The sequence below is a fragment of the Polyodon spathula genome, chromosome 2 (assembly GCF_017654505.1).
Source record: "Polyodon spathula isolate WHYD16114869_AA chromosome 2, ASM1765450v1, whole genome shotgun sequence".
Lineage (NCBI taxonomy): Eukaryota > Metazoa > Chordata > Actinopteri > Acipenseriformes > Polyodontidae > Polyodon > Polyodon spathula.
Window position 1 is genome coordinate 34045098 of NC_054535.1, and position 18073 is coordinate 34063170.

The following is an 18073-nucleotide window of genomic DNA, read 5'->3' on the forward strand; positions in this document are numbered from 1 at the left end:
CTCGACTTCAGTGCAGCACATCAAGAAATGCCCCACTCCTAAGGAATGCTATCCCATGGCTGTACAGCACTATTGGGTTACCATCACACCATCAACTTCAATCCTTACATGCCCCAAACATGATTTACTCAGCAAACCTCACTGCCAGTCAACTTGTACAGTACCTGCCCTAGCCATTCACAGCACAGTAAAAGCCATGCATTTTTTAAATCCAAATGTATATTGAAACTAGAGTTTCCAAGAGGATGGGGAACATATGTTTTACACTTCATGGAAACAAGGGCGTTTTTTTTTTCTTTTTCTGTTTTTCATATTTACATTATTAATGGATTTAGTATCTGTACACAAAAGACATGTTTTATAGTCACACTCTATCCCATTGCATTGATCTGGCACGCGTTAAAATGTATGGTCATTCTGCCAGCCATTTTGTGTTATTGATTCATTGAGGTTTGCTCGTGGTAATTACATTTAGTTAATTTACGTTCACAGTGTGGGGTACCTATATTGATTGACAGGGTGTTGTGCCCCCCCCCCCCCCCACAGGTGCCATTATTTGGATAGCAGTGTGACCTTAGTTAAGTGATTCTAAACCCCGTACTCGAATGTACGGTATGAGGTGTCGAAGTAAAACATAACGAGCTTAGTTGATATTCGTCTGTGGGTAAAGTTGTGGATCCTGGATAAGACGTCAGGTCACAAGATGTGTGTACTGAAGAGACGAAGAGCGTGCTTCTCGCACATTTTTTTTCTACTTGTTAGACCCGTAGGAGCTACCTTTAGTGGTTTTAGCAGCTACTTGAAACAATCAACTTAAAGTAATAGTTTATTTTATTTCTATTTTAATGTAAAAAGCTTATTTCTTCCTTGTTTATGTTTTACATATACAAAGTAATGTTGTAAAACAGAGACAAAATTAGTATTGTAATTTGTTTAACACAATATGTATGATTTTAAATCTGTAATGATCTAGTCAGACTCATAATTGAAATAGGATTGACGGGCAACTCTAACAAGGCAAGCCTGTTTATATTTTTGTGTCTACCTTTCAGAAGGTTGTCTTTCACATTTATATAATTTCTACTTTGCTCTTTAACCCCTTGCCTATGCTCAGTGCTCCCTCTGCTTGTAATGTTGCTATTCCTTTAATGTATACTGCAACAAACAAGTGCAATGAAGTGTGCCGTTAATTGCTTCACATATTACCTCACGCTCTGTGCCAACTACACTTCTAGTCAATATTGTATTAAAGCTAATGAAAGGTACAAAAGGAAAATTGCTTCATAAGGCTAGCAAGTCCATTGCTACAAAAAAAAACAAAAACACCAGCAATACTGTGTTCACATAGTCCCATAAATCACATAAAACTATTATCACCTGCCCTGGTGTCACACACATTTCACTGATCATTAGTTATGTGCTGCTTCACTGCCCAGCAATAATACTCTGCAATGACAATTATTTTGTTCTGCGGCAGCTGGCAAGAATACACCTATGAGAAAGGTCACCACAAAATTATCAGAAATAGCCAAAGGAAATTCATGAGCTTTTTTTTTTTTTCATACTGCTATACAGGTAGTCTTGCTATTGGCTAAAGACAGTTTTGTTTTGAAGAGTTTTTAAAGAGTCAATGAGATACTGCATGTTTATCCTGCAACTGAGCATCAAATATCTCAGCATTACTTTCTGAACAAACTGTTAAAAGATTGATTACACAAAGGCAATTTGCTCAGCTAATAAAATAAACAATAACATTAAGACCCTAATAATTATTGTATGGATAAACATGTTTCCTTAGACTGAAGTAACAGCTATACGGTAGGTAATAAATACCTGACCATACGAAATGTTTTACTGTTATATTATAACCCAATCAGGTAATTCTTTATTAATTATTAATGTATTTTACATCCTAGTATGATATTACATAACAGTACACAATGCCAGTGTTTGTTTTCAGTATAAAGCGTATTCTTTTGTATAGCAGAGGAGGAGATACTTTAATTTTAATTGCTTGCACTTTGTAATTGGCTCAGTAATGTTTTGACACAGTCATCTTCAAGGCTCATCAGCATTTATAGTATGAAACCACTTCTAGTGAACAGTCTGACATTATTATCAACTGTGGCAGAAACTTTTACTACTATGATGAGCGACATTACTACAATGGCTCTTGTTATATTTTAAATGCTCAAAAGTTATATTCCAGCTAAACACATTTGTGCGTTTGTGAATTTGACTTTCTGGCAAGCTTGCTTTTCTTTTGTGATCAGTCAGCCTCTTAAATCAACTGGTAAACACTCTAGCATTAACTGAAGGAGGGCTGCCGGAGAGCACTGAATGAAAAGGCCCCATTAGTATTCATCCTATCGGAAGGATAGGCATCTGACTGCTTGTAGTAAAAATGTTGACAATGCAACACTGTGTTTACAGGAATACAGTACTTACTATTAGAATAAAAAGCTATGCAAACAAGCTCTGTCATTCTTCAAATCTTATTAAATGGAAATATAGGATATTTCAGGTTATGATTTTTAAAAAAGTGCTAAGTGGGTGACACTTTGATATTTTAAGACTTTTGTTTTAATCCCAGTTATGCAAAGACAAGCCCATTACAGGCTGTGGAAGTGTTAGAGTCTACATTGTGGGTTTAATGAGGAGGGAAACAGAATGTTAATCTGCCAAAAGTTGCTTTTTGTTTTGGTGATATACACTGTTAAAAAGAACACACCACAATGCTGATCTGACCACGTTGTCTGTTCAGACATAAACCTCTCACAAGACTTGATGCATACATGCCAATAGTCCCTATACGATCAGGACAGTCCCGATTTCATAGTAAATGTCCCGCGTCCCGGTGCATAGGAAGAAAGTCAAGATATTTACCCATAGGAAAAAAAAAAAATCTGCACAGCAGAGTTAGTGAAAACCACACGCTGTGCTCTCCGTGCTGCTGACACATCTGCTGATCACTAACTTATGCAAAGGTAAGAACACTTCATTATGTCTTTTTACTGTCATGATGGTCAGGTGGTGTTGAGTTTTGGGGGGATACGTCTATTATATGATAATGAGTGTTTTTTGCATATGACCCCTCCCATGCATAATATGACTAGCAGAAACATATCTGCACCTTGAGCCTGTTTATCATCAGCTATAGCACTTGGGACATCGAGCCAGACATGTTTTAGTTAATGCCTTGATAGACAGGGGCACATGCAATTTTAGCATGCAATAAAGCACAGTCATTCTAGTGAACTAAATCTGGTTTCAACAATTCCTTAGACAAATAAACTCCCCCCAAAACAAGCTGTTCCCATAGCTCAGTCACAATGCAAAAGCGACAGTGGAACAGATGGAATGACACAGTTTTTGCTTTAAATAAAAATATCATTACAGAGCAACAAATATAGTTGTTACTGATCCTGGAAATTTACATCATAAAAACCAAACATCTTTTTTATTGCTCCTGCCACAGGTTCGAGTTTTTTAAACTGTTTTTGTATTTCAGTGTATTACCACCTTCATTATTTATTGCTTGCCCTCTTCTAACTTTTTAAAGAGTTTCACAATAAAACAAAAATACTTCAATTACATTTGGGAAAACAATAATGACCTTAAGCCTGTCATTTGTTGATTGGGTACAACTCTAAGTAGCACAACACAATTAACATACCGTACCAAACAAAAACAGCAAAAAACTGTGAACACAGTCATTCAGCCTATCTCAACTTGTATCACAATGTTTTGTTTTTTTTCAAGTTAGTTTTTTTTCTAATTTATTAGTTAGTTTTTTAGTTTTTTTTATTCAACCAGGAAAAATACTCCACAGCAACCATCATACACATCAAATGCAAACAACAGAATAAAAATCATTAAAATAATTAAACCTTATGCTACAAACTATTACTTATAATAATCTGGATAACCCCAGAACACAAATGTGCATATAGCAACTTGCACTTAAAAAGACTAATACAATTTACATTTAATTAAAGCCATTCATTTAGATATTTCTGAAATCTCAGAGATGTTGTCATGACAACTGTGTAGCCAGCAACAGTGACCAGGTTTCCATAGAAAAATAAATAAATAAAGAAGTCTCTCCTTTTTCTCAAGCTATTTTGGTAGTACCTTTGGGGTAGTGTGGGTTTCCAGGTAGTTTTATTTTAGCCAGAGAAATTCACCAAAAGCAAATGACCTAATTAATATTAAAATACAGGAGGGTATATTTAAATGTTTATGTCTGAGTTCAAATTTGGCTTTGCGTGACTACAAATATCATACAGCTTTCTTAAACTGGGTTTCCACAAAGTTTTTAGGTTGGGTTGAAGCACCGCAAGTGCAGCCTGCCTCATTTGGCCACCAAAAAATCGAATTAAAAAAGCAAGGGAAACCAAACAAACACCCAGACATAGCGTTACACAAATAATTAAATAAAAAAACAACATTCCATAAGAAAGCACTGTGTACTATCCTTGCATTATTAGCTAAGCATGTTTGAATGCAAATATACATGAACTGAGACTCAGCAATCTGAAAAGAAAAAAGAATGACAGTAAATCACCCTAGTGCAGTTCAGCACTGAAGGTTACATTTTAAATCATAGCCTCTACCAAATATTGACTCAAGGGGGTGAATACTTATGCAATCAATTATTTTCTGTTTTATATTTGTAATTAATTTAGAACAATTTGTAGATTTTTTTTTTTTTTCACTTGAACATTATGGATTTTTTTTGTGTTGATCAGTGGCAAAAAAACCATAATTTAATCCATTTTGATTACATGTTATAACACAATAAAATGTGGAAAAGTCCAAGAGGGTGAATACTTTTGAGAGCCACTGTATTTATTATGAACCTATTACACACGTACATATATAATGTATACACATTTTCCTACACAACCGTAGCTGCAGCAATTCTTATTCTCACGACAGTCTATGAGTTTTTATTTTTAGATTATTTATTTTTGTTAATGTTTGGATGTTTCTAATGACACTTATATCAATGCCTTGTTGAATCAATCTGAAAATGTGTATACAGAGTCATAATGGCTGGGAAACCCAACAGGCACAGTTACAGATTGTATTAAAACTCACCAGTTGGCTATTGATGCAGTTGATCTAGTTTTAAACTAGGTTCAAATTGTATCACCTCATAAGCACAAAGTTAAATCCCCACCATTTCAGTTTTGTTTAGTATATATTGTAATTTGAAACCTATAACTGTCTGTTTGGTCTGTTTGGTTTGGCTCAGCGAGTGCTATTATAAGCAATCACATCAACTCAATGAAGAAGGTGCAGGTTAATGAAACACCAAAGTTGAGGACTGATACACCTGTGGCATGAAGTGTGTATATTTTTTCTACAGTAATTAGTACCTCAACAAATAGCACTAAGCTGTCATTGAACTGGTAAAAGCTATTATTTATTAGTTTGGTCAGGTTGGATTGGTTACAACAATTACAGAGAGTTTTGAGGGTGAGTTATGCTTGTTTGTTAAGTTTTAATGTTTGTAAGATGTAATTTTATATTATAGTAGATAGTACAACAACTAATTCCTTACCCAACATGACAGAATAGAAAACGAGGATGTGAAGATTAATGGTATTGTAGAGACTTGCACAGTCTTGTCATTTTACTGGTTCTTTTATTGACTTCATAGTTTCCTTTTTGTGAGACATTATAGAAATTACTAATATAAAACAATTATTTTAAAAAAATAAATACATTTTAATTAACACATAAGGAAGGCTCTTATATTCTGGAACATAATTCTAGAAGCAGGTACATGTATTGTCAAAATATGATAACTAAATAAAGGTATACACCCTACTGATACACTATGCCCTTGGCTTAAATAAAGAACAAAACTGATTAAGCATGTCGGATTTCTAACAGTGCTGGAGGGCAAGTTGATATCAATTTGTCATATTTTGTATTACTTTTGTATACTGTGTCCAAGGCCCTGGGGTCTCAGAGGAGGTTATAGAGGTCACGGGAACCGTAGCTAGCTATGTAACGTGATTCCTAATGTGTTTTAGAAGTGGTTCCAGCATCTTAATAACATTACAGCAGGACTGAATGATCTAATGTTGAGGGGTTCCAACTGCATTTAACCTTTTCAAGCTCTGAAGATTATTAAAAAAAACAAAACAAAAACAAACAAAAAAAATACAAAAAAGCAGACACAGTATATACTGTAAATTAAACGATTTACACTGACCAACAGCTATTATGAAATTTCAGCTGTAATCTATAATCTACCCAGTGATAATATACTGTATATGTGTAAAGGAAAATGTAAGATTGAAAATAATTTAGGAAAAAGGACAATGTTTCTCTTGAAACAAAATCAATATTATCCTGGTGAACAAATGAAAACTAACCAATGATGCATTTCATTTTACAAGCTGTGCTGCAGCACATTGTTTGCAGTATAAGTGTTCTCTCCAGTTACTAGTATTAAAACTATACACATACACTACATTTCAAACTTTTTAAAACTTGAGGTTTGAAACATCAGGGGGCTATTTGTGTGTTTTTGTGTGTGTTTTTTAAGAATGTTTTGTATTTTTGAAGATTTTAACATATGCTTGTATTGACTTTTAACCATTTGCACCAGTTCTGTTTCTGTGGTATCTTGTCTGGGTAGCAATCATTGATTATTGTTATATTATCAATCATTAAAGTATTGATCATTTCAAATTGTTCATTAATTCATTATAAGTTTGTATCACATCATGGTACTGAAATTAACTCATGGTATATATTGATTCATACCCTTGTGATATAAAAACATATTTAAAAAAAAGTTAGCTCATCATTGTACTTGCTGTTATGTTACTATAGTCATTAGTACAGATCCATTGTAGTGAAACAAAAGTATATTTTTGGTAAGTGTGGTTCCTTGTAAAATGTAATTTACAGTAAAACAGCCTTGTCTGTGTCCATTTAGATGGGCATCCTGTTTCAATTTTTTGTTTCCTTAGTCTGTAGTATATCCTAACCTCTCTGTTCGGTCTCTCAGTGAGCACTAGCTGAGGGATTCGGGTTTGTGCTTTATCTTTTTTTCAAGTCTGCAATGGATGTTCATCACACTAGCTTAACATCTCCAAGCCTGAGATTCAGTTAGCTAGCTGCACTCAGACTTTCAGCTGTGCTTTGCAAACGATATATTTCCTTTAATTATTTATGTATTTGTTCTGCACTATAAGAAAACATAGGTCATTTGAAATTGAAAATATATAAATTCAGTAAAATTTAGACTCTCACTAAAAAAATAACTAAAAATTGAAATCTGTATTTCTCTGGTAAATTGAGCAAAGAGCTCAACAAGGGCAAGCTGGTTGTGCACACTAGATTAACAGTGTAGCAGCAGGTGTTGAACACAAGAGCATTTCTGCAGCATGTTAGGAGAAGCAGAGTATAACTGATTTAATGCTTTGAAGCAAATCAGTCTTAAATACAATTGGTGTTATACATTCAATAGCAATCCGCTCTCTGCGTGGCCGATGAGTGGTACAGTAAGTAAGGCGCATTAACCTCACCCTCAGCGTCACTAAGCAGTGGCTGTGCTGTGCGGATGGTGGATTAGTTTCACAATGGTCAAAGTCAGGTATCCAGTAGGCACAAGAATGTGTTCAGTGCTTATACAACAGATTGCTCCCCAGTTTGGAAGCACTGAAGTCTGGCAGTCAAACTGATTAAAATAGCAGTGAGCAATCTTGTTTCAAAGCACTGCCTAACCTTCTCATAAACCCTCAAAACAAATTAAAATAACCTACAGCACTTCACTGATATTGAAGTTAACCTCAGGGATGAGTCAGTAGCTTTGTAAGGATTGTACTTATTGTCCAATTGTAGGTACCATAATAAAACAAATAATTAGCAATAGTTTGTTTAACTCTGTTGTCGAAAGCTGTATTAAATCTTTCTCCTTCAATATAACATCCATTACGTATATGACAGGTTTTTTTTTTTTTTTTTTTAATTAAAATTAAAGCATACTGAGTGATTACTACAGTATAATATGAATGTTTACAGTTAGGTTATCAAAAAGACTGAATCTGCTACTAAAGCCCTGCAATTATTCTTGTACCAAGTGTGTACTATTTTAATTAACAATTATAGGTACAGTGCTTATGAAACATTTATTCATGTTAATACTACAAATGTACATGAGCACTGTTTGCCATGCCTTAGTATACCTTTCTGTGCTTTACTGTTATTACCTTTGCAATGCTGTACTACACTTAGGCATGCAATTTCAGAACTTGTGAGTTTATGTTCAAGTAAGTTGGGTCTAATACATTTTTACATTAAAATACTATTTTTCAAAGTTGTCACCTCTTTGGCTTAGTGCAGTTTAGAATCTCAAAATTCTCTCTCCATTGTCCTGAGAATATGATGTAGCACGTATCAACCATATTCCTCAAGCTATAAGATTTGCATGGCCAAAACATGGTATGGCTAAAAAGGGTAGGTAAATCACCTTCGAACAGAAACAAGATGTGTAAATTGACCCATTTTTTTTGTTTGTTTTTGCATTGGCAGCAATTTCGAAAACCATGCCATATGTTCACAAGACTTCAGCAGTGAATATCCCATTTGTGAGATAACCTTGCGCAACCTTCAACTGTAACTGAAGGCTGTACCAAGCAACTCTTTTTTAACAACTGAGATAAAATAGCTCTAGTAAGCTCCTTTGAACAAATAAAATAAAATAAGCATACAAGGGGTTTAGAGATGTTTGCAGGTTGATGCTAAAGTGCTTTATAATGTATAAATGCTAAAGCTACTATAAAGTTAAAAGCACATCCCTTTACAAAAGAAAAAGCCTTTTGCAAAGTACATGAAGATATTTTTTATCCTTTACACGTTTTTCATGTTTAGTGCTAGAATAGCTGATTGCTTTAAGCTTAGACTTGATAGTACCTTAGCAGTAAGATATACTGAGCATCAAAAGAAACATATCACTATTATGACACATTTATTTTTGTTAAATAAATAAATAAGGTATATAAATGATGGACATTGACAAAATGTTTTTGGTTTCTTTTTAATCACTCAGTCATTCATCATTGACCATGACACACTTGAGTGTTGACTGAAGCATATGCTCTTAATCACCTAATTAGTGAGACAGTTGATTGGACGTTAATCGGAGTGATTTCAGCTGTTGCTTAAGTAGCATCTATCATGAGTACCATTTAAGAACAGTAAAAGCAATGGTTGTGCCCCAAAAAGTATTACATTAGCATAGCTGGGAATTCATGCCAGTGGTCTCCTATATTGCTGCAAAATGTGTTCAAAATGACAAATATGGGGCTTAATATCAGCTTGCTGCACCCACAGAACGAAAGCATGGATTTTAATCTCCTGAGGAATTTGTTGAACTCGTATAAAAACATTCTACTGGCAAAAGCCTTGCACTGTCCCTGTGGAATTAGGATTCAGGTATTTATTATTATTATTAGTAGTAATAGTATGGTAGCTTATTGCAGATCCACTCCCAGCATTTGGAAAATACACTTGCTGCACATTTTGACTAGATTATTATTATTTTTTTATATCATTAACCTAAAGTTCATAGACTACTTCTTAAACTGAAACTCTTGTACATTACAATCTCTGAGAGAATGTGATGCGGCACTCCATGTCCTGCTAGAAAATGAATCAGCTGCTGCTACTGGTAGACTGATCAGGGAGGGTAGTCAGTACTTTACATTTTACATGCAGTAATGTCAATGCCATGAAATAATGTACCTTGTATAATTATTATAAATAATTAATTATTGACCTATGAGCCTCTCCCTCTTCTATTACTATAGCAATCTCCTGTGTCGTGAAGCATGGTTTACGTATTCTCTTGGCGAGTGACCTACCACTTGCTGTTCTGACTTGCCCTGGTTTTTCTTGCTCTGTGCTACTGCCGCTCGACATTCAAAATGGAGCCTTGCGGTCTTGATGGTGTGGCCCTGATTGGACAGTAGATTCCCCAACCTACTCAGCATTGACTGGCTGGGCACTGTCAGTGTGCCACTAAAACGTGCTTGCACTGGATTTTTAATTTCATCAGAATCACACTTTTGGATAAGCCACTCCCTGCAGGGCAGACGCGATTGAATTTAACCACTGCATTTGCGATTACACTCATTTAATCAGAATAGAGCCCATAGTGTCCCACAATCCTGTTTAGTTTTAAAGTGAAATATAATTCCTTCGGACTCCTTCCATGGTTTAGCATTCTGAGCTCACTGCTTTATCAAAAATAAAAACAGTCCTTGTCAACTGTCTGGTTTGTTTACATTCCCCAAAATAGCTGAAGGCATTTAAAGCGTGTTATAACATTTAACATAGAATAACACCTACTTTAACATGGAATAATACATGAAATAATACTTTAACATGAAAGAATACCTACTTTAACATGAAATAATACTAACTTTAACATGAAATAATACCTATTTTAAAATGGAATAATACCTACTTTAACATGGAATAATACCTACTGCAACATGGAATAATACCTACTCTAACATGAAATAATACCTACTTTAACATGGAATAATACCTACTTTAACATGAAATAATACCTACTTTAACATGAAATAATACCTACTTTAACATGAAATAATACTAACTTTAACATGAAATAATACCTACTTTAACATGAAATAATACCTACTTTAACATGGAATAATACCTACTTTAACATGAAATAATACCTACTTTAACATGAAATAATACCTACTTTAACATGAAATAATACCTACTGCAACATGGAATAATACTAACTTTAACATGAAATAATACCTACTTTAACATGGAATAATACCTACTTTAACATGAAATAATACCTACTTTTTGGATTGCATAAACTGCATAAAAACACAATTTTAAGGTTACACATTAAAACATGTATAGTATAAATTGACAATAAATACAAGCCACAAATATCGGGCAATTATATACCCGTAGCAAAAAAGTATTTCACTGCATTTTTTACCACAGAAATGTATTTCTATTAAAACACTAAGCTCTTGAGTTGCATCTGAATAATTAATCCCAGTAATTGGATCCATTTATTACGACTTCAAAACATTTGTTTCTATTAAACTATGACATGGAGTGGAATTTAATTACATTTCTGAGTACATTCAAAAGCCACAGGTTTTTTTAAATGTCCTGTTTTACCACTGCAAACAATGAAAATATCTCCTACATTGGAAGTCAAGCTGTATTTCGCTTGGAAGTAACCTTCACTTATCCACTGTTCCTATACTCATAGTATAACTCAAAAAGCAAATGTTTTTTTTTTTTTTTTTTTTTTATTAAAAAAGTATGCAGTATTTAGTTTGACTGATGCCTGTACAAACCAAAATTTAGATAACCATTTTTATTATGTAATATAGCATATAGCAGAGGGTGCGTTAAGTATTCATTGGTCATTTCTAAGGTAATATTGTACCATTTGGATGGAAAAGAACTGTTTAATTTAATTCCAGCTAAATGTACAGTAAAACAATAAACTGTGAACAACATACATGTGTGCCGATGTGCTCATGCTAAACTACAGACCACCAATGGAAGAATTTCTCCAAATACACATATTTTGTTGCGAAATTTAATGTGGTTGTCGGCCATTGTCGCAGCTTCAGTGTAACTGCATCTTGATGTTGACTGGACTTCTCATATACCTGTCTGTCAGGGCATTATCAAAATAGTAACCATTAAAATAAGCCACCTTCTTAAATGCAGTTATGTTCTGCAAGAGTTTAGAAATGCAAAGTCATAACCTCTAGTACTCTGAGGTGAATGTGCACCATTTTGTACAGTAATAATCGTCACACAGGCAACACTGCAACAATTTGTATTTCAACATAATAACTTACTATGCCAAACAGATACAGTTTACATTTATACTCTACTTGCCTGTGGTTTGTGTGATATGAATTATATGATACAAAAACATCTTAAGGTCCGTTATTTTTTTTTTTTTTAAACACTCCACATTGTGTGAAGGCAAACTTGGCTTTATGTGTTACGGTAGTTTAACAGCAAAAATGGAGATGGATAGTCAATAGAAACACACCACAAAACTCCAGTCCCAAAGGCAAACCTGTTTTAGCCATTAACTGTAAATTTAATACACTGCCTAATTGTAATAGGATTACAATGTAAAAAAAAACAATGCAGGGCACTTTCAAAGTATGCTTTTTAGATGAGCAATGTACATTTCCCAGCCCACACATTGCAGGATCCAACATCTTTTCTGTTGTTAACATGGTATTTCTACGCTTCCATTCCAGGGGGTATGTGAGCATTCAAAACAAACTAAAATCAAAGCCATCTGTTTGTTTGTTTTTTAAGCTTTTGTTAACAGCATTTTCATGGAACAAGTCGACAACAAAAAGCACTGCGTGGAGAAAATTGATGAAATTGTTAATCTCCAACAAAGCTAGCAAGAGAATCAGAGTAATGCTGTTTTTTTCCACACTTGACTTGCAAATCTGCAGTTGTTTCTATGTTATTCACAAGCTAAAGACACCATTTGCAGCATTTGATTTCCTGATATTAATAGCTAACAAATCAAACCAAATTAAGAAAAATTAGTGTTACTTAACTTTAGTGCTTTCACTTCCATTCTACAAAATGCATGAGTTTACAGTTTACAGTTTACCAATACAAACATTTATTTAGCATATGTTATGCAGATACTGGATGTAGCCCCCTGTGACAGCATTAAGCTGATTTACAGTGAAAAGGACTGAAAGAGATGAGGGACGGATAAGGGCAACATGTAAAGAATGTGCCTCTGCATATGATCGGTACAACCAATTGGTACATTTCACGGTCCGTGGATGAAGCAGATGCCTGGGTTAGAGGTAAAGAAACATTGATGCCATCTTGGTGCCCTCCCCAGTTGGAGCCACTGGCACGGGTAAATAAAGGACAGCGTAACAGTCAAAATGCAGTAAATGAGTTATGAATATGAGACAAATGATGCATGTTGATGGAGGTGCTGAACGATAAAAAGGAATGAAAATGTGTTCCCAGTGTCAGTAGTACTGTTGCTGATGGTGGCGGTGAAGATAGGATTTAGAAGTGGTTTCTCATACCTTGCGTTTCCGTTCAGCTCGCTCCCTGGAGCGCCTTCTCCTCTCCTTGGCTTTCTCACTTTTTAAATCTGGTGGCGGCTCAAGATCTCTGGCTTTTTTAATGTGAGAAGCAGCGTGAGCCATGATCCTGCAGCAGAGGACTTCAGAATATTCACTTTGAAAACAGGACAGTACAATCCAGGTGACTTTTGCTGAGGGCACTGGCAGGGAGCCAGGATTTTCAGTTGCAGAACTGACAGCAGTGCTATTCCTACTCAAACTCAGCAGACCATACCTCTTGCAGAATCTCCCATCTCTTGTGAATGATGCACCAAAAGGGGTAGATGGGGGGGGGGGGGGTCTAATGCCCACAAATGCAGGTAAAGCCAGGAAGCAGAAATCTGATAGATTCTCCTCACAACTGCAGAGACACCAGATGTTGAAGTGACAGCTTTAGGTTTGGGAGACAGCCATCCTTAAAACGACACATCCCCCATATTGAAGAAAAAAAGGCCTTTAGGGACCCAGAGTAGAGGGAGCCTGTGTCCTCTGACTAGAGCAAGGAAGGAGCTACACGCACAGAAAAAACAGGGGGGAGTGGGGGAGGAAAGAATGCTCCTTACAGCTCTCCAGCTGTACCTCAGCACAAGGAAAAAAGAGAAGAAAAATGGTGCAGTCTGACTTAATGATTTGCTGCTGCTGCCTCTGCTAGAACACATGAACATTTTTTCCCCTTCAGTGAAAATAAATAAATAAATAATACTGCCCACTCACAAGCCGAAGTAAGCAGAAGGTATTGGCTCCTAAATAACAATTCCTAGCCTATTACACCTGAAAGCAATAATGACATCATTTGGTAAGGGTCAATGCTTCTGGAATGCCTGTAATGTTTCAAATATTCCTCTCTGTGTGCATTTGTACATGCAGGTTTTTTTTATTTATTTATTTTTTTTACCTCAGATGTGATTAAAAGGTTTCATATTAAGAGGCAGCTATAGCTAACTGTAGCTGGGAGTTACATTATACAACATGTTATGTATGCGTGCTTGCCTGTATCACCCAGCTGGACCCAGTAACGACTGGAATCCTTTATCAGACATGCTGGTGCTACTAATTGCTGAATCCATGACATTAGCATTCAGTACAGTAGGTAGAAGAAATGGCGCTCCCACAGACTGACTAGCCCATCGCCTTCCAATAAATCAGCCAGAAACCATTATTAATAATGTATGGCTCCTGTGTTGGGAGAAAAAAACAAAAAACAAACAAGCAGCATCAGTAATTCCAATGATTGCATAGCCCCCATTAAAGAATGCTCCTGTAATGCTGGAACCCAGCTGGACAGTTCTAATCCTGTAGCGTTAATGCCTTCAGGGTATCCCCGTTACAGAGAAGGTCCTGCTTCCTAAATACAATACTGTTAAGATGCAACAATATGGAGGTAATATGATTAGTATGTTTTATAAAACTCAAATACAGTTTGTGCACAAAATAACCAAGGAACTCCGCTGTAATAGAGGTTGCCACTATGACATTCTGCCAAGCTGGCTGTTATTTTCTTTGTCACCTTTTTTTAAATGCCACTACTGTAATAAATTTTGAGACAATCCAGTTGCCTTATGGTCTTCTAAAATTTCAGCTGGGAGTGTGAAAGACAGTTTGGTAGGTAATAAACAGATATGCAAATCAGAAATATTTTCTTAAAAGTCTTACAGGAAATTATGTTATTATGTTAACCAATGATGAATCTCGATACATAAATGACTGAATTAATGTCAAAAATGTTGAAAAAACAGGGCAGGCTGACATATTGTTCAGAAGTGTACTTACTCTTTCTTCTGATAAATTGTAGTAGATAAATGCAGCATAATCACAGCAGAGGGATTTCTAAATTATTTTGAATTTAAATTCAAGTTTAAATTCAGAGTTTAAAAACTCTGGGTCTGAAAAAAAAGTACAGTTTTAATACTGCCGCACCAAAGCATAGTAATAGAACCCAAAATGTGTTTATTTTTATGTTTTTTTTTTTTATTATTATTGTTGTTTTACAAAAACAGAGCCAGGAGAAAAAAAAATCTAATGGCTACTTTAAAGGCTACTATTGTAACTGGCTAATGTTTAAACCTGATATTTCTTAATCTGTTTTTTAGCCCAAAATATGTGTTCTTAATCATAATGTATTACAGTTTCAGCATTCCTGGCCATTTGCATGCTTAAGAAAGTCACCACCATAGTTGATCTTTGGGGCAGTCTCTGAGCAAGCCTAAACAAGTTGAAAACAAACTACCAGTTTAAGAGGGGAAGAAATCACCAGTAAGAAGTCAACAGAGAAGATATATAAGGTATGATTATTAATTAACATTTTTGGATAGACAGTTCTAAGTACTTTGTGAAAGTTCTCAATCTCCTTTCAAAGTTGTGTAACAAAATCAGACAGACAATCAAAACACCACAAAAAACTTTGGGTAGTGTTGAAAGCAGTGACGGTCTCTCTGTTAATCTTTACTGATATTCATTCATTCATCAAAATAATGGAGTTAAAATGATACTCATTTAGTGCCCAAATATATTTCAGTTTGTCCATTATAGAGAATGTGTCAATTTCAAACTTTGCTACAACAGAATTTAGCTGTGCAAGGTCTGTTTCTATGGCAACATGTAGAAGAGATACTGTACATATTGTTGCATCTGTTGTGAAGAGGTGAAAGCACACCCTACACTAGTCAAGTTGCTATTGCAATCAGGCCTCCCACTGCCATATGGTGCAGAAGACAATGGAAATAATATTATTATATGTATAAATATAAATATCCTGAACTGTTTCTATGTCTCATTGCCAAATGTGGCTTTTCCTTCAATGCTCTGTTTTGTTGTTTTATTTTTATTTTAGTTTACTATAACTTCCTACATTTTTTCGGGTCACAAACAAATGCTTGAGGCTTATTACAAAAATAAAATCCAATTAAAATAAAACTGTGTGCTGCCTGCAGACAGCAATTTTCATAATAAGACTACAATGGAAAAATATCAGGAAAGCACTCCTATCTTTAAAGTGACCCAATCCATTGCCCATGTATTACAGTAAAGACAGTATCAGTGTGCAATGACTATGAAACAATCTCTCCACCTAGTGGTAAAATCTGACTTCACAGAAAAACCTGGCCAATGGTATCAAGATACTGCATGTTGTTAATTTGTTGATGCTCCAATTAAAACAAGCAATTCACAAAAAAAGTAAACTTCAATTTTTTTTTTTGCACAATAAATTGTTCACAAGAAAAGCAATGCTAAAAATAAACAGTTTCAAGTGTCCTAAATGGGCTACAAATACAGTATTTTACAGTAAAATAAATCATAGATTATTTATTATTATTATTATTATTATTATTATTATTATTATTATTAGTAGTAGTAGTAGTAGTAGTAGTAGTAGTAGTAGTAGTAGTTGTAGCAGTAGTATTAGTATTAATAATAGTACTAAATAAATATGTTTTTTGAAAATGTGTATTTTTAAAACAAGACAATTATGATTGATGTACTACTGTAATGTATTTATATAATAAAGCAAAGCTGAAATTAAACAATCAAGCAGTCTGTTGTTCAATGATGACAATGGAGCAGCAATGTAGCACAGCATACAGTATATTTCAACTGACCAATAGATGTCAGAAGAGAGCCATGATCAGAAACACATCACCAGTATAGAATGCTTCACCATTTCTATCGATTAAATAACCTCGCCTTTACCATCTGCTGCTACTATATTGGTACTGTATATTTATTAACACTTTTTTAAAATTATTTTTACTGATATGAAAATGTATAATCAGAATCTGGGATTTTATTTTATTTATTTGAGGTTGTTGAAAAGATTTAAGAAGATTAGAAAGACATACTGCACAAGTTCGAAGCGGACAGACAATCATAAATGTTACACTGGTAAGATAACTGGCGAGAGCATAGGGAGATATGTCACAATGATTTTGAACAGGTGGGTGCTCTTAATTGCTTTCAAAGTGGTCCTTTTGTGAATTTTAATAAAAATACTACATGAGTTCCAAAACAACCTTGATAAACAACCAAAACTCATTCCTGTGGAGGCCCTGCTTGCTCTGTAGACCATGTCGACAGAATGATGACGGATCTGCCAGTAAAGCCATCGTGTTTAATCCCAAAATCCAACCTAATAGCATGTCCAGATGGCTTTGCATTTCAAGCAGAGCCCCAGAATAATGTAATCATAACAGAATGACTGAAGAAAAAATAAATGCAATTATTTCATGGACTGAAGGCATGATGACTGTATTTCTGCATTTAATCTCTGGGGGCTTCATTTACTTCGTACATTGTAAGCATTCTTGTGTTTTTCTGCCATGGTGCACTATGGTAAAAGCCTATCAAAGTGTGTGCAAAACGCAGACCAAACAGAGTAGGACTATTCATTGTAATCAACAGTACTGTAAATTTATTGAAAAAGCAATACAATGCAAAATCAATATTATACATTTGAGACAGAATATTCTCGGTAGATGCTGCTCTGTTTTTTGGGCTGATCCCGCCCAGCAGATGGGTCATTTTCAATGGTGACGATGAGGTCACTGGTATTTGCATGCTGTGGTGTCATTTTCACAGATTTTCCATCTCTTGCTATTCATACGTCTGTGCTTAGTGTTGATCCCGTAGGCTACTCCTACCTGAACTTCCCCAGGGGTCACACAAGGATCCCTTTAAAGAACTGTGACCACAACTGACAACAACCCATGTAATCAGCTTAATTAAAGACATAAAGATATTCCAAATATAACACCAACAGAATTTAAATCTGCCACTGTTTAGGGCCATTTATTTACGTATTAATTAAAAAAAATACTCAGTAGGTTTCAGGGGGCAGTAGCTACGCAATCACTTGCTTAACCAATCCTATATCGCAAAATATACAAAATATATACAATAGCAATATCACAAAT

At 34.9% G+C, this 18073-nt stretch overlaps 1 protein-coding gene across 15 annotated transcripts in view; it reads right to left on the minus strand.

The window, feature by feature from the left end:
• LOC121295531 (ankyrin-2-like) overlaps window positions 1-18073 on the minus strand; it is a 239531-nt gene that overhangs the window by 112502 nt on the left and 108956 nt on the right. For 3 of the 15 annotated variants that reach the window (XM_041220378.1, XM_041220368.1, XM_041220272.1), the window contains exon 1: window positions 13128-13854. The exons of 10 other annotated variants lie outside the window; for them this stretch is intronic. In XM_041220378.1, the coding sequence (XP_041076312.1) occupies window positions 13128-13250 (123 nt within the window). In that variant the 5' untranslated portion in view covers window positions 13251-13854. Of the gene's footprint in view, window positions 1-13127; window positions 13855-18073 lie in introns of those variants that run through there. 2 more of the 15 variants (XM_041220307.1, XM_041220388.1) reach the window with 2 other exon arrangements.